General features: G+C 41.0%; 2 protein-coding genes and 1 pseudogene across 2 annotated transcripts; all 3 read right to left on the bottom strand.

Annotated features, from left to right (window-relative positions):
- Positions 1 to 3,005: 3,005 nt before the first annotated feature.
- LOC133132436 (odorant receptor 131-2-like) lies at positions 3,006 to 3,998 on the bottom strand. The gene has a single exon (XM_061247882.1). It carries the CDS (start codon positions 3,996 to 3,998, stop codon positions 3,006 to 3,008), a length of 993 nt encoding a protein of 330 aa, XP_061103866.1.
- A 6,269-nt stretch (positions 3,999 to 10,267) lies between these two features.
- Positions 10,268 to 11,150, bottom strand: LOC133132437 (odorant receptor 131-2-like; annotated as a pseudogene).
- A 3,522-nt stretch (positions 11,151 to 14,672) lies between these two features.
- On the bottom strand, positions 14,673 to 19,412 carry LOC133132438 (odorant receptor 131-2-like). The gene is made up of 3 exons (XM_061247883.1): positions 18,538 to 19,412; positions 15,060 to 15,149; positions 14,673 to 14,970 (listed from the first exon to the last, which is right to left on the bottom strand). The coding sequence occupies exons 1-3, from the start codon at positions 19,410 to 19,412 to the stop codon at positions 14,673 to 14,675; spliced, it is 1,263 nt and encodes a 420-aa protein (XP_061103867.1).
- Positions 19,413 to 21,150: the final 1,738 nt, after the last annotated feature.

Genomic DNA, 21,150 nt, shown 5'->3' on the forward strand with positions numbered 1-21,150 from the left:
CCTCCTCCATAGATCACATCCTACTTAACCTAAGAAAAAATTACCCTGAATATTTGCGAAAAATAGAATTGATTTCTTTTGCTTAAATGAAATGGTACAATTCAATAAAATTGGAAGACATTTGTTTGCACACCTGACATAACGTTCTGTCACAGACACAAAGAGATAAAGAAACTACAGTAGATCAAAGGGTCTCTTTGCAATCCTAGAAAAATATTTTACCTTTGACCACACTATAATAAATGCCTATTTACAGGTATTGTACTGTACGCAGGTGTGTCTTCATTCCAGAATTCAGCCAAATATAATGCACACTGAACAGCTGGCCTCACTTCATATTTGAATAATATCCCAAATATAAATAAGTAACTGATCTTTTTCAAAAGTGCAATTGGAAGAATCCTTGAGCTCCTTTTGCTGCTGTGCAGCATCTGACAATCTGTGTGCTGGTGACATTTATTTATATACAAGGGTGATCCACTGTTCTCATGCCATCGTCACTAGAGTATATGCAATAACACAATAATATAACAAAAGGTGTGTGAGTGTTATGTGGCAGGCAATTAACCAGTTAAGATGACCCACAAGTTGCCTGGAGTGAATCTGAAATATTCCATGTTTCTAAAGCACACATGGCTAAAGAGTAATTCCAATTCATTTACTTGAAATGTAGTTAAAGGTTGCAAGACCTATGGCCTATAGTGGGTCCATAAAGTCCCTGTAATGTTGGTCAGGGCAACATGGAAAGACATTATGTTTTTAGTCAGGGACATTTTTGTCAAAGGCTACAATTGACATCATGCACAGGAGTGTAGAGTTGTGTTTGGAGTAGAGTTTGGTTTCACAATGTAGAAATTACAGCACATTTTATACCTCGCCCCATTTCAGGACATGTTAACTTGATGTAAATTAACATCATGGGATGCTAAGTATTTCTGGTGGTGCTCTGCCAGGCCTGTACTGTAGCCATCTTTAGCTGCTACTTGTTCCAGGGGCTTGCTGCCTTGAGTTTTCTCTTTGGCATATGAAATGCACATTCAGTTGTATTCAGACTGGGTGAATGACTTCACTAATCAAGAATTTTCCAGTTTTTGGCTTTGAAAAACTGTTGCTTTAGCAATATGCTTGAGATCAATAGGCCTCATGCAAGAATAACTCATACAAACAGATTCCTTCTTAAATTGCTCGTACAAAGGATTTAAGAGAACTTGGCACATTAAACAATTTTCTTGTATTTACAATTTCTTCTTTGGTTGGAACAAAACTAACGAGTGGATCTGACCTGCTGTATGAATCATGTGAGCAACACATTCCATTATTTTCTATGGAGAGGATTGCAGTGCATGATGGGTCCAGTGAGTGCTGTGCTACTTTCAACAGGCTCACAAAACCTGGATCAAACTTTCAAACGAGGTATTGCAGATCAAATATGAATCAAGATTCAGCAACTGTGTTGCTTATTTCTTGCCTCAAATATTTTCCTAAACATATTAAGGTGCAAAACTGTCATATGATGAAATAAAATGCATCCGTCTGTTATGGGAGATGTAACATGCAGGTCGCATCCGCTAATAAGAGATTAAAGTACTATTGTTTTCAAGGAATGATTACATTTTGTCTTTCATGATTGACTCAGGGGCGGCACGGATGGTGCAGTGGGTAGCACTACCGCCTCACAGCAAGGAGGTCCTGGGTTTGAATTCCCGTCGGCCGGGGCCTCTCTGTTCAGAGTTTGCATGTTCTCCCTGTGTCTGCGTGGGTTTCCTCTGGGTACTCAGGTTTCCTCCCACAGTCCAAAGACATGCAGGTTAGGCTGATTGGAGAGTCTAAATTGCCGGTAGGTATGAGTGTATGAGTGTATGAGTGTGTGAGTGAATAGTGTGTGTGCCCTGCGATAGACTGGTGACCTGTCCAGGGTGTATTCCTGCCTTTCGCCCAATGTATGCTGGGATAGGCTCCAGCTACCCTGTTCAGGATAAGTGGGTTAGGATAATGTATGTATGTATGTATGTATGTATGTATGATAAACTCAAGATGTTTATATACAATATGAGATAAACTGATAGGCCTGTAATTTACAGGGTCAGTTTAGTCACCCCTCTTAAATATTGTTATTATACTTATTATGAATACTTATTATGCATTTCGCCATGTCACATGTCGTGACACACCCTGGGGAGGACAGACGAGTTGGAGACCGGAAAATACAAAAATTCTGGATTACACAGGCATTTTATTAAAGGGAATTCTTACCGGGGAAGGGTGAGAGAGCGAGAGTGATGCCACAAATAAACAAAACATCTTTGCAGTCACCCTCACGGGATCTGGGTAAAAATAATAAAGGCAAAATAAAAAAGGCAAATTAAATCAAACCAAACTGTTGCTTTTCAGCTCTGTAGCTTTCTCCTGTCCTTGCAAACGCTGTCCCTCCTCTCTTGTTCATACCATGACAGCGGTTTGTCAGTTATTTTTACAGTGAGGTCTGTAAGTATTTGGACAGCGGCGCAATTTATCTTCTTTTGAAACTGTACTCCAGGACATTGGACATAAAATTAAACAATGACGATTAAAATGAAGTTAAAATGCCGATTTAACCTTTGAGGGTGTCAACATCAATATCTCGTGTAGATATTCCATCCCTTTTCATACATTATATCATAAAGTCCCATTTTAGGGGACCAAAAGTAATTGGACAGTTGTCTTCTCAGCTGTTTTTGGTTAGACAGGTATATTCAATCGCTTTATGTGCTAGCCAACATAGCTAGCCAACATAATTATCATGAATAACAAGTGCAACCTGCCTAGCTAGCGTTATTGGAAACCCTATTACTGTAATGTTACCACCAAAACTACACCCAGTGCACCAATGTGGACTGTGTCCATTCCCCAGTGATTCTGGGAAAAAGAGCCCTTGGTCCAAGAAGGTCTGAAGAAGGTCAGATATTATGCCAAATCTTAATTTAAGCCTTTATTTTCTCATACTGTCATGATGCTCTTTAAAACATTTATTTCATTGCAATACATCTTTTTTTGTTGGTTATGAGAACAGGGTTGACTGTGCTTAGGTTGCACTTGAAGTATCCCAGGAACAGCGGCCGGAAGGCACTGTCTCTCAGGCCATAAATGAGTGGACTCAAACATCGGGGAAGAATGATGAGGGAAAAAAAGTTGAGGAATTGCAGGTGCAATAACAATGCATGGTCAGCCATAAGCAGCCTTATCATTCTGTCTAAGGTACCAAACAAAAAAGACAAGAGACACAGTCCCAGCTGAATCAGATGGAGCAGCACAGTTCTGTGAGCCTTTGTGGCTGACTTCTTGTCTGTGGAAACAGATTTTGCTGCTACCATAATACCAATGTAGGTATAGATGAGAATTAGTGATATAGTTGCAAAGTAAAGACCATTAAATATTTGGGACAATTTTACCTGCCACTTAGCAATGTACAGTATCCTTCGTCTGCAAATTGTATGTGTCGTCAGAGAATTTGAATCCACCACAGTTTTGTACAATATATCAATAATGAAGTTGATCGAACTAAGCAACCAGACTACAGCGATGGATAAATATGCCCTTTTTTTGGTCACAAACTCTGTGTGCTGTAAAGGAAAGCAAATGGCCACATAACGTTCCATTGACATAACTGCCAGGTTCAGGGGGGAGATTGAAAATGTGACAGAAGGTATCATTATGAGTAGGTTGCAGAGAGCACTGATCAGGTGTAGATTTCCCACAGAAAACAAATACAGCACTGCCAAGCCCAGCAGATGGAAAGAATCACCGATGAGAATGTTAGAAAAGAGTATGTAGCGCGAGGATTCGCTGAAGGTCTGCTTGCTCCTCACAGTGAAGAACATGACACTGTTCACATAGATGAAGAAAAGGGAAGAACACATCACCAAAATAATTCTTGCTAGAGATACAGCATCATGTTTGAAATGGACAGTTTGCCCCTGTACACTTATAAAATCTTCATAGGATACATTGGTCTTCTCCATGGTTCACTTCACACTGAAATTAAATGAAAATCTGCCTGAATGTTCACATCAATAAATCAATCAACCAAGTTTTATTTTACCAAGAATTTTACAAAATTACTTAGTTTTACTTATAATTTTATAATTACTTATAAAATTACTTAACGCTATTGGTTATTGGACTCTCATCAGCCAGTTTTAACAAAGAACACAATTGGACTGAAGCTACAGGGACACTGTAACCTACTGCTGCCAAAGTTCACAAATCATACTGGACTTCCAACAGACACATCTGCCCATGGCCTCTTAATCATATCCAAGTCAGCTCATTTGGTCAAATAAATTAGACCTAGGTTGAAAGTAACATAGCGAGGATCAAAAAAAAAACCAAAGATAAAATACAGCGCTTCAAGCTGCCGATTTGACATTTGAGCATTAAATCAGCTGAAAAGTGTGTCCTTTTACGTGAATCAATGTGTTTCATTTTATAGCGGTTTATATTAAGGTGGTCGCCTTTTTCAATTTTGGTTTAAAAGGGGAGTGCCCTGCATTCAATGACAATTAGAGCGCTTTTTGTAATGGCATTTTGTTAAAATTATATCTTTTTGCTCTTTGAAAAAAAAGAAAACAATGGCAATAGCCACTGGTGACACCTGAGAAACATTATGAAATAATTTGTTCCGCTATATGGTATATTGATTAATCATTGAATGAGCTGCAATGCAAGTAATATATAATGACATACAATGAAAAGCTGGGTACATTTGAAATTAACATAATAACACAAAGAGAGAAGATAGAGAGTCTGAAGCAAGTTAGGCACTGATAAGAAATAGAACTGTAAATACCTTTTAATCTTGCAGCTGTTGTGTCAGCATCAGTAACTGCATGTGCTGAAGAGTATTTACTGTATATATAAGATGACTGTGACATCATGCAATGGTCATCAGGGTGTTTAAAATGGTGTGTGTGTGTGTGTGTGTGTGTGTTGACTATATCGGTAGCAATTGCTATTCCCAACCTTTAATTTCAGGCTGAGAATAGTAATTGCTGCCATTATATTCAACTCAGACACACACACACACACACACACACACACACACATTGAAGCTCACCAGTTCAGTGGTGTACTATTTTAAACACCCTGCAAAAGCAATAACAATAGCACCCTGAAATAGCTATAGCAATTGCTATTCCCAAACTTTAATTTGAAATTTGCCTTTTCATTTTGGTTTTATGCTTTGGTTTTTTGTTTACGTATGGAGGGGAGACCGGGGACAAATGTAACATGCTCCAACATGTATAACTCAATGAGTGTTTATGCTGATATAAGCTACCCACATTTGTCTGCTACAAATACTAGTCATTTAGATATTGTCTTGAATGTCACAGAATGCGTGAGTGTTATGTACGCCTCTGAAAACCCAAACGCAGACCACAGGATTATCCAAAATCATAGTTTAATAGTCCGAAATCGTAGCCAGGAGATCCAATACAAAGACAAAAACGAAAGGCAAAAGAATAGTCGAAAAAACAGGCGAGGGGGTCAAAAATCCAGAAAATCAAAAGGCTAAAGTACAAAAGGACAAAGGCAAGAATCAAAACCAGAAAACAAAGCAGAATGTCGAAAAGCAGAAAAGCAGAAAGGCAAACAAAACAAAAGGGCAAGGCAGGCTTGGGCAAAGGGGTGTCTATCAAGAATCTCAAGAGTTAGGCTTACAAGGTATTTGGCACTAAAACTGATCAACGTTCTGACAAAGAACAATTCAGAGACTGAGGTTTAAATACATGAGGGAAGGAGGTGCACTAGGAGGTGCTTCAATCCCCGGTGTAGCCACAATAATATACGTTGGGCCCTTGAGCAAGGCCCTTAACCCCGCATTGCTCAAGGTCTCCTGCTTAGTCTAATCAACTGTAAGTCACATTTGATAAAGAGCGACAGCCAAATAACATGTAATGTAGTAGATGTAGCAGGAACAGAAAATTTGTTTTTGTGTTAAAACATTATTACAAGACGACTGTAAATCCCTTCCTAGCATTGAAAAAAGCTCACTGACATGCTGACTCACACTCTGTCTGTGTTTATAGTCCCAAAATTCAAGTTTCAAAATATAGTTGACGCACCAACACTGTATCAAAATATTGTACAGCTGTACAATAATTCAAGCTCTTTGGTTGGAAATAGGTTGTAATTGCCACAGCCAATGGCGGGGGGTGGGGGGGTTCAACATCCGTGCGTTCACAGAGAAGAGGTGGGATAAACAATGTTGTGGTTTGAGAGTGTTTGTTGCTGTGATTCCTCTCTTGAGCTTTAGAAGTCCAAAATGACCTATTATACCTTTAAATCAGACACACACAAAACTACATTTTTCAAACAAAGCTTGATTTGCGCTTTTTAGTATTTAAATGTAGAAATTCTAAAAATCTATTTCTAAAAAAAACTTTAACCATACAGTACATGCTCTAACTTATGTGAGACCCTGTGTAAGAAATCTCTCTGGTACCATTGTATCAAGTGAATGTGTATCAATTGCTATACCAACACTCCTTAGATTAGTCTTGAATTTATTTATAACAAAAAATTATGTTTTGTAGGAGCTGTCGTCTGGTGTGTCAGGTATGTTGAAGTGTCCCTGAGTGAGACATCTATCCCCCAATTGCTCCGGATAAGCTGTTTGGTGCCTTTCCTGGCAGCCAGTCGCTGTTGTTGTGTAAGTGTGTGTATGTGTGTATGGGTGAATGAGAGGTATCAATTGTAAAGCACTTTGGATAAAAGCGCTATATGAATGCAGTCCATTTACCATTTAGCAATTTACCATTCACCAATCATTTTGACTTGGTGATCTCAAGAAGGGATTGGTAACCCAAAATCCACCAGGTCTTTAAACAATATAAAGGTGTTGTTAGGGTATGTGTCATGTAGGGTCAAAATCAAGTCATGTAGTGTTTGTCTGAGTCCATTAGACTGAGACAAAATCAAAGATAAGAAAGAAGAGACATTGATCAAACATCAACACTTGAGTGTTGTTAGCTCTGGTATTGACAGAAAAACAACATTCAACAATAAACCAACAATAAAGAACAATCAAACAATATATAAAACAGCAAGCAATAAACAAAAAAAACCCAGAAAAAAAACAAAAAACAATCATTATGGTAAAACCAATAGAATCAATAGAAACAATAAAGCAAAAAAGCAACAACAAAAAAAAGCAGTATAAACAATCAAAAAAATAAATAGCAAAAGTAAAAGACCTAAAACTACATCATTGTCAGTACCATACTTCAACTTCAACTGTTCCAAGCATTAACAACTCTGAGTATACTTTTTTGAGTAGTTGTTCAGAATTTCCTCTCGGCTATCAGCCTGTGGTCCTTTGTTCTGTTAAAAGAGCTCAGTCTAAGTGGCCTTTTTTTGGCTGAATACACTGAATTCATAACTCATACAGGAGCCAGTTTAGTTGCCCTTCTTTCTACTTTTCCCAGAGGCTCTATTACTTTTTTATAATATGCTACAGTACAAGAGATCCTGATAGACTTTGGTCTACTAATCCTTCCGAGTCTTTTTTAAATTGAGCTATTACTACTGCCGCCATGAAATACTCCTGTCTTAAAAAAATTTCCCCACATGCAGAACATTAAGTTATATTGCATGCCAGTCAACTTCTATTCTGTTCCAATATTTTTGGATTATCCTAGTTGAGTATTTCCCATACCTCCAATTTTTGTATCATCTGCAAATGAAACCGAGGCCCCAGGAAGCGTAAAGGCACTAGTACTGATCCGTGTGGGACTTTGCATTGATTTCATTTTCATTATCAGCCTCTCATCTGGCACTTTGTTGTAGATTTGAGTAAATTATGTTAGAGGCCCGATTCATTTCAGAGCATAATGTAGCTTCCTCAAAAAGGTCTAATAGGTTTTTTTTTAAAAGGCCTAGGAATCACAATGCATTTCAGTGGTCATGTGTCTTGAAAAACAGATCTCAGATGCCTTCATTGATAATATAACTGCTCATAGCAGCATCTTATGAGCTTACTTCCTCACAGAGGTGGTTAATTGGTCTCAACCTGTTTTCATTCTTTTTCATTGATTCACATGATCTGAATAATACATAGTCAGGTTTCCATCCAATCTACTTTCAGTTCAGCAACCACCTCTGTCAGGAAGTAAGCTCATCAGTATGAGGTGATGCAGAAGTCCTGGAAGAGATCAGACTTGGTATGGATGCAGAGCAGCTCAGTCTGGGCCAGATTAAGTTTAAGCAGGGTGACGTGTGTGAGATGATGTGTGTGTGGGCGGGACCAATTGAGTGTCATCAGTTGGTGCATTGTCATCAGTGAAGGCTTCCATGTTTGACAATAGGGCTTTTTTGGCATCAGAGCATGCACACTGGGTACATAAAGCTGAAGGGATGGATAGGAATGAAAAGAAAATCATATCTTCTTCTGAGTGAATTAGAATTTAAAAGTACTGTTCAGAAAATATCATTATTTTAATTCATAGTTTTGAGGTAAATTAGCTTTTTGGCACCAGAGACCTAATAAACTGCAATACATCTGATAACCACTGCAGTTTGCGGGGATAATGAAAATTCCTGGTTTTTCAACGGACAAAACTTGTTACATCAATGATCTCCATACAGATTACAGCATTGGATTCTGGGAGATGAAGTCCCTCAAAGATGTCCAGACACATTTTTTCTGAAAATAGACAGATGTGCGTGGTTTTCTCGTGTTATAGTTTTAAAAAGAACGAAAAAAAACATGTGCTGATGGCTAGCTCACAAGACTATTAATCATAATACTGCAGCCTCACGGATCTAAGTGCACCTAGCTGGCTAGCCAGCTTGCAGCGTAGCTGGCTTAAACAGCTGGTAAGTAGCTAATACAAGAAAATGTATATTTGTCATAATAAATGCAACGAAATTCAGTAATTAAAGCCACGATATTTGCATTACATAAAAAAATATATATATATATATATATATATATATATATATACCACAATTGGCTCGTATTTTGATTTTCAAAATGCAAATATCGTGGCTTTAATTACTGAATTTCGTTTATTATTATGACAAATATGCATTTTTTTTTTTACATATATATATATATATATATATATATACACCTAAAAAAAAGAGAGAAAAGAAAACACAAGGGCAAAAATATTATCACATTTCATTTGCTGCTCCTCAAAGAATCATGTGTCAAAGTAATGTTGCGACTCTCCGAATGATATTGTTGCGCAGTTGCAGGTCTTGCTGCTTTAATGGGAGAGAGGATCTGAGACGTATAGGGGTCATCCTGTAACAAGTGGTAAAATAAGACTCTAGACTGCAGTCAGAAGTCTCACCTCAACTATCTTCTCTCAATTACAGCACAGTCAATCACAAGTCCAGTTTAACTAACAATACCAGTTATGTGCAATGTGTTGTGTTTGTCTTTTACAATATAACTACTGATAACAATGTTACATTATTTTGTCTATCTATTGAATATACACAGGTAATGGATAGTGAGATAACCTGACTTAATAAATTTGATGAGTACGTGACTACTTGTGCTTATATTCGGTTTTGTGCAGTTCAATTTAAATGTCATCTTGAGCATCATAATAGGTTATCAATTAAAACCTGTGTAATGGGCTGCCTATAGCTGGCTGTGTGATGAGGTCAGTGTTCATTTTCAAACTAAACATTCATATAATGTTGATTGTCTACTTGGATTTTCTCAGGTGTAATTATAATTATAATTGTCAATTTCACTGTTGTGTATTTTTACATAGGAATGCTATTATCTACATTTTGTATAGACTTTCTAGAATATGATCAATATAGCTACGAGGTTCTCTGACCACTGCCAGAAAAGCAATTGCCTTGTATATTCAAAGCCTGCCTCTGTGTGCAGGCAACTATAGTATGCAGTGCAGACAGTAAGTATTTGCACAGTGACACATTTTCTGTTCCTTTTGCTCTGTACTCCAGCAAACAAACAGTATGCAAGCAATCACTATGTGGTTAAGTGCAGACTTTCAGCTTTAATTGAATAATATTACATCTGGATAGGGTGAACCATGTAGGAATTACACAATACACATCTTTGAAAAAAACATAACAGAACATTTGGACTTGAGCTGTAGTACTACTATACGGCAAGTTTACAGCCTGCATGGGACACTACTTTGATCTTCTGGAAATATGCATTTCACCTCAGTTATTCCAGTAAATATGTAAAGGTATAAAGGATTTGACAAATGTAATTTTACATTTAAACCCTCATAGAGCGTTACTTGAGTTTGGTGGGGTTGCACCTGAAGTACCTGAGGAAAAGTGGCCGGATGGCACTGTCTCTCAGGCCATAAATGAGGGGACTCAGACATCGGGGAAGAACCAGGAGGCAAAAAAAGTTCAAGAATCGCAGAGGCACATACAAGGCAGTGGCAGTCTTGACAATCAGAGCCTCAATCAATGTAAGCAGCAAAGAGATGATACATAGTCCCAGCTGAAACATGTGGAGCAGCACAGTTTTGCGAGCCTTATTGGCTGAATCATTGTTTGTGGAAGCTGATTTAACTACTAATGTTTTACGAACGTCAATATAGAGGATTATCAGAGCCACAACCACAAGGAAACAAATGGTTAACCAATTGGACAAGACGAGCTGCCATTCCTCAATTAACATCTGCCGCCGTGTACAAAATACGGGTGTAGTGAAAAAGTGGGGATCAAGTGCAATGCTGTAAAATATCTCGATGAGGATGTTAACAGAGCTAATGAGCCACATTAGTCCAATAGCGACAGCTGTCCTTCTCTGGGTGGCGATCTCTCTCTGTGTGACGCAAAGGGAAGCGAATGGCCACATAGCGCTCCAGTGAAATCACTGCCAGGTTGAGTGGGGTGTTGTGATAAGTGATTCCAGTAATCAGTACCAGGATAGAGCAGATGGCCTTAGACATATGGAGGAATGCCAAGGCAAATAAGAACAACACTATAGTGCCCATCAGATGAACAGAATCATTGATGAGCATGTGGGCAAAGAGGATGTAACGCGAGTCCTCCCTGAATTTTGGTTTGCTCCAAAGAATGAAAAACATAACGCCACTCAAGAAGGTAAAAAGAAATGCTGTACCCAATATCACAATTACCTCTGTCACCACAACTGCAGTCATCTGTATTACAACAACTTGCTGTTGTATGAATGTGAGCTGTCCAGATGAAACATTGTCCTCCTCCATAGATCAACCATAGAAAGAGCTGCTTCTACTCAACTTTCTTCTTTCTTTTCTAACAACAACCTGTTAGACCCCCATCAGTCTGGCTTCAGATCGGGCCACTGGACAGAGACCGCGCTCCTCTCCGTCAGTGAGTCGCTCCATGCCGCACGAGCAGCCTCCCTCTCCTCTGTCCTCATTCTTCTAGATCTCTCTGCTGCCTTCAACACTGTGGATCACTCCATCCTCCTGTCCGCCCTGTCAGCAAAGGGCATCTGTGGCACAGCCCTGGACTGGATTGAGTCCTACCTCTTTGGTCGCTACTTCCAGGTTGCCTGGGCTGGTACAGTATCGACACCTCGGCCCCTTGCCACAGGAGTTCCCCAGGGCTCAGTCCTAGGCCCGCTTCTTTTTTCTCTTTACACTCGTTCCCTTGGCCCTGTGATCACTGCACATGGGCTATCCTACCACTGCTATGCGGATGATACCAAACTCTTCATCTCGTTCCCTCCATCTGATACACAGGTTTCTGCCTGTATCTCTGCTTGCCTGAGTGACATCCAGAGCTGGACGGTTAACCACTATCTAAAGCTGAACCCAGGCAAGACTGAAATTATATTTATCCCTGCTAATACCTCTCCACACCTGGATCTCTCCATTTCCCTTGGGGATACCACACTCATGCCATCACCCAGTGCAAGGAACCTCGGCGTGGTGATGGACAGCAGACTGTCCCTTTCCGAGAACATTGCAGCGGTGACCCGGTCATGCAGGTTCTTCCTATACAACATATGGAGAATCCGCCCCTTTCTCACCCCATACTCAACCCAGCTCCTGGTCCATGCGATGGTTCTGTCCCGCCTGGACTACTGCAATTCCCTCTTGGCCGCCATCAGACCCCTCCAACTTATCCAGAATGCAGCAGCTCGTCTGGTCTTCAACCTTCCCAAATACTCACACGTCACCCCCCTGCACCCCCCCCCCCCAAGCAGTTAAGGGGTCTTCCCCAGCTTACCTACAAAAAATCATCAGACCCTACACCCCCGGCAAACCTCTTCGTTCAGCCTCCGCAGGCCACTTGGCATCTCCCCCTCTCCGAACCTCCACCTCACGCTCACGACTACTGTCTGTTCTGGCTCCACGGTGGTGGAACGAACTCCCCGTTGTGGTCAGAACTGTAGGATCTCTCCCCACCTTCAAGCTGAAGACGCACCTCTTCAAGCAGCACCTCTCCTCATCCCTCCCTACCTCCCTGTGAACCTTAATTGTTGTCTTTGTGATTTGCGTAGTGTTTCGGTATTTTTAGTTGGCTAGGTAAGCAGTATTTGGATAGTTAAGTTTGGTAACTTTTGCTTTGTTGTTTGTTTGTTTATTTGTTGATTTAAAAAAAATAAATAAATAAAATAAAATAGGCCCTTGTCCTTATCTTTGTTGTACGGGTAGCAATTGAAATTGTACTTCCCTCTAGGGTCTTTCAGCGCACTTACCCCTGGTTATGGGGATGCACTTTGTTGTACGTCGCTCTGGATAAGAGCGTCTGCCAAATGCCAGTAATGTAATGTAATGTAATCACTTCCTTCTTATTAACCTAAGAAGAAATTACCCTGAATGTTTGCAAAAAATATAATTGATTTCTTTTGCTTAAATGAAATGGTACAATTCAATAAAATTGGAAGACATTCGTTTGCACACCTGACATAACGTTCTGTCACAGACACAAAGAGACATAGAAACTACAGTAGATCTCTTTGCAATCCTAGAAAAAAGACAGTATGCTTCTTTCTGTCCTTCATCAGGCCTGGAAAAAAAAATATTTGACCTGTGACCACACTATAATAAATGCCTATTTACAGGTACTGTACAGTACGCAGGAGTGTGTTCATTCCAGAATTCAGCCAAATATAATGCACACTGAACAGCTGGCCTTATTTCATATTTGTGTTATGCCGGGGGGAACAGAGCAGCCAGTAGCAGACAGGGGTGCAGACAGAGCAGAGTCGAAAAACATGCCAGGGTCAAAACCAGGGGGTCCGTCCAAAAAGGCAGAGGTACAAAAATCCAAAAAGCAAAGAAGAGTCCAGGGAAGCAGGCAGGGGTCAAAACCAGAAAACCAAATAAACTAGGGCAAGGACTCAGGAACAAGGGCAAGGGCAAGGGCAAGGCAGCAAGGAGGCTAGAACTGGGGGACGGAATCAAGGGCTCGGGAACAGAAACAGGACAAGACGAACTAGCATCGTGCGACTGAAAAGGACAGGTATGAATACACAGGGAAATGAGACAAACTAGGCGGGGCATGGGAGTGAGGGCGGTCTAACAAATGAACATCAGGTGAAACACATGAAAGGGTAATAGGACAATAATGAGGGGGAAAACAAAAATGCGGACTGGATTCACAAAGACACAGTTGTAAAACAAACAGCTCTGGACTAGAGAATAGACAATGCATAGATTGAAGACGTAGTGATAGTTAAGAGACAGGTGCGAACACTTCGCTGAAACAAACGAGTAATAAGGGATAGCATAGGAAGGCGGAGTTATAGAACAGCGCAGAAATGCTAAGAGATGCGTTAGTGAGTTAGTAACGTGAATATTTCTAAACTACCCAATGAAAGTGATTGTTAGTTAGTTAGTTAGACAGACAGTAAGTGTATTAATCGGATTAGTACTGTGCCTAGATGAGTAGTGGTTAGTAAGAATAGTGCTTTACAACATTTAACTACCAAGACAAAGCAGGAAGTAAGAAACGCGAGTGAGGAATTAATTGGAAACCTGAAAATACCGTAAACACCTGAATAGTGGGGCACGCAGACAGGGGAGTCCTACATAACATAACAGGGGAGGACGAGTGCAAAGACTAATGAAAATAAACAGAACCAGACATGAAATATGAAAAATAATAAATTACAAGAATAAATAATACTAAACAATGATACACTAACACACAGAACACAGGAACATAACAGTACCCCCTCCCCTAAGAAATGCCTCTTGGCGTTTCATCAGATACCCATGGGGAGGAGGAGCAGGGAGGGTGGGAGGAACAAGAGAGAAACAGAGAGCACAAAGGAATGGGAATGAGGGCAGCACTGAGGGGAACTGGGTAGGGTCTCGGACAGGAACGGGGGTCTCGGAAAGGAGCTTGGGGGGCTCCTCGGACGGAAACGAGGGTCTTGGACGGAAAAACGAGGTTCTCGGAAGGGAGCTCGAGTCTCGGACAGCAACGGGGGTCTCGGAAGGGAGCTTGGGTCTCGGACAGAAAAACAGGGGTCTCGGACTGCAACGGGGGTCTCGGACGGAAACGGGGGTCTCGGACGGAAACGGGCGTCTCGGAGGGGAGCTTGGGTCTCGGACGGAAACGGGGGTCTCGGACAGAAATGGGGGTCTCGGAAGGGAGCTTGGGTTTTGGACGGAAAAACAGGGGTCTCGGACTGCAATGGGGGTCTCGGACTGCAACGGGGGTCTCGGACGGAAATGGGGGTCTCAGACGGAAACGGGGGTCTCTGAAGGGAGCTTGGGTCTCGGACGGAAACGGGGGTCTCGGAAGGGAGCTTGGGTCTCGGACGGGAAAACGGGGATCTCGGAAGGCAACGGGGTTCTCGGAGGGAAGGAAGGGAGCTTGGGGGGGTCTCGGAGGGAAGGAGGGGAGCTTGGGGGGGTCTTGAAGGGCAGGAAGGGAGCTCGGAGGCTTCTTGGAGTGAAGGGGGGAGCTTGGGGGGGGGTCTCGTAGGGAACAAGGGGTCTCTGAGGGTTCTCGGAGGGAACAAGGGGTCTCAGAGGGCTCTCGGAGGGGAACAAGGGGTCTCAGAGGGTTCTCGGAGGGAACAAGGGGTCTCAGAAGGTTCTCGGAGGGAACAAGGGGTCTCAGACGGACACAGGCCCAGGGTCTCAGACGGACACAGGCCCAGGGTCTCCGGCGGGCATGGGCCCGGGGTCTCTTTCTTCTTGACTTGGAGGGGTCTGGAGCGCAAATCAACGCATGGGCCGGGGCCCGAGCCTGGGACTGGGCCAGACATGGCACAGGGGCCAGACGAGGGTCCTGGAGCGGAAGCAGCTCGGTGGCCCGAGATGTGGCTTCTCCGGGCAGTCCCCGGGCAGACGGGGCTCGGAACCCGCAGACGGGCAGTCCCCGGGCAGACGGGGCTCGGAACCCGCAGACGGGCATTCCCCGGGCAGACGGGGCTCGGAACCCGCAGATGGGCAGTCCCCGGGCAGACGGGGCTCAGAACCTAAACAATAATACACTAACACACAGAACACAGGAACATAACAATTTGAATAATATCCCAAATATAAATAAGTAACTGATCTTTTTCAAAAGTGCAATTGGAAGAATCCTTGAGCTGCTTTTGCTGCTGTGCAGCATCTGACAATCTGTGTGCTGGTGACATTTATTTATATACAAGGGTGATATACTGTTGTCATGCCATCGTCACGAGAGTATATGCAATAACACAATAATATAACAAAAGGTGTGTGAGTGTTATGTGGCAGGCAATTAATCAGTTAAGATGACCCACAAGTTGCCTGGAGTGAATCTGAAATATTCCATGTTTCTGAAGCACACATGGCTAAAGAGTAATTGCAATTAATTTACATGAAATGTAGTTAAAGGTTGCAAGGCTTTCCCTGTAATGTCGGTCAGGTCAATATGGAAAGACATTGTGTTTGTGAGGCAACTCTTAAAATGGGACAATTTTGGTCAAAGGCTACAATTGACGAGTGTAGAGTTCTGTTTTTAATTTCTATTGTATCATATTAGTGAAATGTGCAAGTATTTAAATTAAGTGGAGAAGTAACAGCTGTCAGTTGAAACATTTCTGAACTATTTGAAGAATACACTTTGGTTTCACAACGTAGAAATAGCACATTTTATACCTCACCCCATTTCAGGACACCATCATGTTTGGGACTTGTTAATTTGATGTAATTTAAAGTAATCATGTTCAGCACTTTGTTGAATATCCTTGGCATAGAATGTATGCTTGAAGTCTGTGACCCATAGACATCATGGGAGCTAAGAATGTTTTCTGGTGGTGTTCTGCCAGGCCTGTACTGTAGCCATCTTTAGCTGTTACTTGTTCCAGGGGCTAGTTGCCCCTTTCTAGCATATGAAATGCACATTCAGTTAGATTCAGAGTGGGTGAATGACTTCACTAATCAGGAATTTTTCCGTTTTTGGCTTTGAAAAACTGTTGCTTTAGCAATATGCTTGGGATCAATGGGCCTCATGCAAGAAGAACTCGTACATACACATTTCTTCTTAAATCGCTGGTACAAAGGATTTAAGAGAACTTGGCACATTAAACAATTTTCTTGTATTAACAATTTCTTCTTAGGTTGGAACAAAACTAATGAGTGGATCTGACCTGTTGTATGAATCATGTGAGCAACACATTCCATTATTTTCTATGGAGAGGACTGCAGTGCTGTGCTACTTTCAACGGGCTCACAAAACTTGGATGAAACTTTCAAACTCACCATTGCAGATCAAATATGAATCAAGATTCAGCAACTGCATTGCTTATTTCTTGCCACAAATATTTTCATGAACATATTAAGGTGCACTAGTGCATTATTTAGGAGGAATAAAAGTTTATTAACGGTACGCTGTAGATGTAATGTTTTGCTAAAACCAATGAGCACAGGCCACCCAAGCAGGTGCTGACTATGTGCTAGACTACATCCCTTGTTCTTGTTCATCCCATTGACCATCTATCTAATGGAGCCCACCTACAGTGCAGCCCATAAAATGGGCAGCTTGGGGGTTCAATGCTATTTTCTTGAATGAATTTTCTGGATACGCCTCGCCTGATATGGCATTTTGGGGTGTCAATTATGCTAATTCATGAAGAGGTGGGGATTCATAATGTTTTACGTGGATTCTTTTGGACTGTTTCCTGAAATTAGGAGCATTGGTGAATCCAACGTGGCACACTTGTACAAGCTCTTTGAACAGAAAAAGTACTAAAAGGCTGCACTTTAACCTCTTATTCAGCGTTTCATTTCAAATGAAATGCGTTGGAGTACAGAGCCAAAAGAACAATTATATACAGTGGGCTCCAGAGTTATTGGCACACTTGATAGAAATTAAGAAAAAAGGCTGCGTATGATAAAAATAATGATCTATATGTTATAATCAAAAAGATAGAAAAACTGTTTACTTAAATTTACATACATTTTTTTATTCAGTAATCATTATTTCTGAAAATCATAGCTGTCAAAATGATTGGCACCCCTATTGTAAAAAAATCGAATAAAGTTAAATTGGCTCAATTAATCTCAGTCGAAAGGAACTATTGTGTCATTCCACTACTTCTTGTTTCACTAGAGCATACACAATAGATAACAAGCATGAAAAATCCCTTTGTCTTCTATCAGCATGGGAAAAGTTGTCTGGGAAATGGGTCCACAAAAAAAAAGAAAAAAGAAAAAAGGTAAAACTACTGATCTCCTGCGATTTTCATACATAACAATCTCTAGTTTGCAGAGAATTGTGTGGAAAAACAAAAAAACATCCAGTGAGCAGTAGTTCTGTTGCAGTTGAGGTTAGCGGAGAAGGTCAGACTGGTCGAAGCTGACAGGAAGGTGACAGTAACGCAAACAGAAACACATTACAACAGTGGTATTCACAAGAGCATCTCTGAACACATAACGTGTCTGGATGTCAAAAGTGGATAGGCTACAGCAGCTTAATATGTAAAAAAAAAAAAAAAAACTTCATAAAGTGCTCATTGAGTGTACATACAATTATTGTGTTAAAAGGCCTATAGGCAAAGCCCTGTCAGTTCAGTGTTGTGTTTGACCAGGTGATGTAACAGGAGCAGGGAGATGGTGGCAGAGTAAACTGGTCCCTGCTCTGTGCATGGCCTCATGTCATGTGAGGAGTAAGGTGCCCCCATAGAGAAATCTCCAGGGTGCCATTACAATGTTTTGCCTCTGCAGACTGTAGATCCCCTGCCCCATCATTAACACTCTAATTTATCATTAATGTCCACTCCTGAGCTGTTAGGCCCCTTGTTTGTTCCTGTGTTCATCTGTAGATGTGTAATGCAGATTTGCACTTCATTGTACGTCGCTCTGGATAAGAGCATCTGCTAAATGCCATGTAATGTAATGGGTGAACTATGTAGGAATTACACAATAGACATATTTGAAAAAAACATAACTCTGAACATTTGGACTTGAGCTGTAGTATTACTATACTGTACGTTTACAGCCTGCATGGGACACTGGAAATATGCTCTTCTGGAAAAATGCATCTCACCTCAGTTATTCCAGTAAATATCTAAAGCTATAAATGATTTGACAAATATCATTTTACATTTAAACCCTCATAGTGTGTTACTTGAGTGTGGTGGGGTTGCACCTGAAGTAGCTGAGGAAAAGTGGCCGGATGGCACTGTCTCTCAGGCCATAAATGAGGGGACTTAGACATCGGGGAAGAACAAGGAGGCAAAAGAAGTTCAAGTATTGCAGAGGCACAAACAAGGCAGTGGCAGTCTTGGCAATCAGAGACTCAAACAATGCAAACAGCAAAGAGGTGATACATAGTCCCAGCTGAAACATGTGGAGCAGCACAGTTTTGCGAGCCTTATTGGCTGAATCCTTGTTTGTGGAAGCTGATTTAGCTACTAATGTTAAACTAACGTAAATATAGAGGATTGTCAGAGCCACAACCACAAGAAAAAAAAAATTCAACCCACTGCTCAAGGCGAGCTGCCATTCCTCAATTAACATCTGCTCCCGTATACATAATACGGGTGCAGTGAAAAAGTGGGGATCAAGTGCAATGGTGTAAATTATCTCAATGAGGATGTTAATAGAGCTAATGAACCACATTAGTCCAATAGCGACAGCTGTCCTTCTCTGGGTGGCGATCTCTGTGTGACGCAAAGGGAAGCGAATGGCCACATAGCGCTCCAGTGAAATCACTGCCAGGTTGAGTGGGGTGTTGTGATAAGTGACTGCAGAAATCAGTACCAGGATGGAGCAGATGGCTTTAGACATATGGAGGAATGCCAAGACACATAAGACCAACACTATACTGCCCATCAGATGAACAGAATCATTGATGAGCATGTGGGCAAAGAGGATGTAACGAGAGTCCTCCCTGAATTTTGGTTTGCTCCACAGAATGAAGAACATGAGGCCACTCATGAAGGTAAAAAACAATGCTGTAGCCAATATCACAATTACCTCTGTCACCACAACTGCAGTCATCTGTATTACAACAGCTTGCTGTTGAATGAATGTGAGCTGTCCAGATGAAACATTGCCCTCCTCCATAGATCACTTCCTTCTTAACCTAAGAAAAAATTACCCTGAATGTTTGCAAAAAATAGAATTGATTTCTTTTGCTTCAATGAAATGGTACAATTCAATAAAATTGGAAGACATTTGTTTGCACACCTGACATAACATTCTGTCACAGACACAAAGGGACAACATCCAAGGGTCTTTGCAATCCTAGAAAAAAGGCACTATGCTTCTTTGTGTCCTTCATCAGGCCTGGAAAAAAAATATTTGACCTGTGACCACACTATAATAAATGCCTATTTACAGGTATTGTACAGTACGCAGGAGTGTCTTCATCCCAGAATTCAGCCAAATATAATGCACACTGAACAGCTGGCCTCACTTCATATTTGAATAATATCCCAAATATAAATAAGTAACTGATCTTTTTCAAAAGTGCAATTGGAAGAATCCTTGAGCTCCTTTTGCTGCTGTGCAGCATCTGACAATCTATGTGCTGGTGACATTTATTTATATACAAGGGTGATGCACTGTTGTCATGCCATCGTCACTAGAGTATATGCAATAACACAATAACACAACAAAAGGTGTGTGAGTGTTATGTGGCAGGCAATTAATCAGTTAAGATGACCCACAAGTTGCCTGGAGTGAATCTGAAATGTTCCATGTTTCTAAAGCACACATGGCTAAAGAGTAATTGCAATTAATTTACATGAAATGCAGTTAAAGATTGCAAGACTTATGGCCTATAGTGGGTCCATAAAGTCCTGGTAATGTTGGTCAGGGCAACATGGAAAGACATTATGTTTTGAGTCAGGCCTGTACTGTAGCCATCTTTAGCTGCTACTAGTTCCAGGGGCTAGTTGCCTCACGGTTTCTCTTTAGCATATGAAATGCACATTCAGTTAGATTCAGAGTGGGTGAATGATTTCACTAATCAAGAATTTTCCAGTTTTTGGCTTTGAAAAACTGTTGCTTTAGCAATATGCTTGGATCAATGGGCCTCATGCAAGAAGAACTTGTACAAACACATTTCTTCTTAAATTGCTCATACAAAGGATTTAAGAGAACTTGGCACATTAAAAAATGTTCTCGTATTTACAATTTCTTCTTAGGTTGGAACAAAACTAACGAGTGGATCTGACCTGCTGTATGAATCATGTGAGCAACACATTCCATTATTTTCTATGGAGAGGACTGCAGTGCTGTGCTACTTTCAACGGGCTCACAAAACCTGGATCAAACTTTCAAACTAGGCATTGCAGATCAAATATGAATCAAGATTCAGCAACTGCATTGCTTATTTCTTGCCTCAAATATTTTCATAAACATATTAAGGTGCACTAGTGCACTATTTAGGAGGAATAAAATTTTATTAACGGTACGCCATATTATAATGCCAAAACCAATCAGCACAGTCTACCCAATCAGGTGCTGACTATGTGGTACACTACATCCCAACATGAAATACTCCTGTCTTAAATGATTTTTCCTACATGCAGAATTTTACATTTAGTTATATTGAATGTTTGCCCACTTCTATTTTTGGATTATGCTTGTTGAGTATTTCCCATACCTTCAATTTTTGTATCATCTGCAAATGAAACTGTCATGAGGTCAGCAGTCCCTGCCTTCCCGGTGTCTGTGTTTTTGTTTCCCCTCCCTCTTGTGTATGTGTGTGTCTCCCTCTGTCTGTGTGTAT

This window comes from Conger conger, chromosome 7 (assembly GCF_963514075.1).
Source record: "Conger conger chromosome 7, fConCon1.1, whole genome shotgun sequence".
NCBI lineage: Eukaryota > Metazoa > Chordata > Actinopteri > Anguilliformes > Congridae > Conger > Conger conger.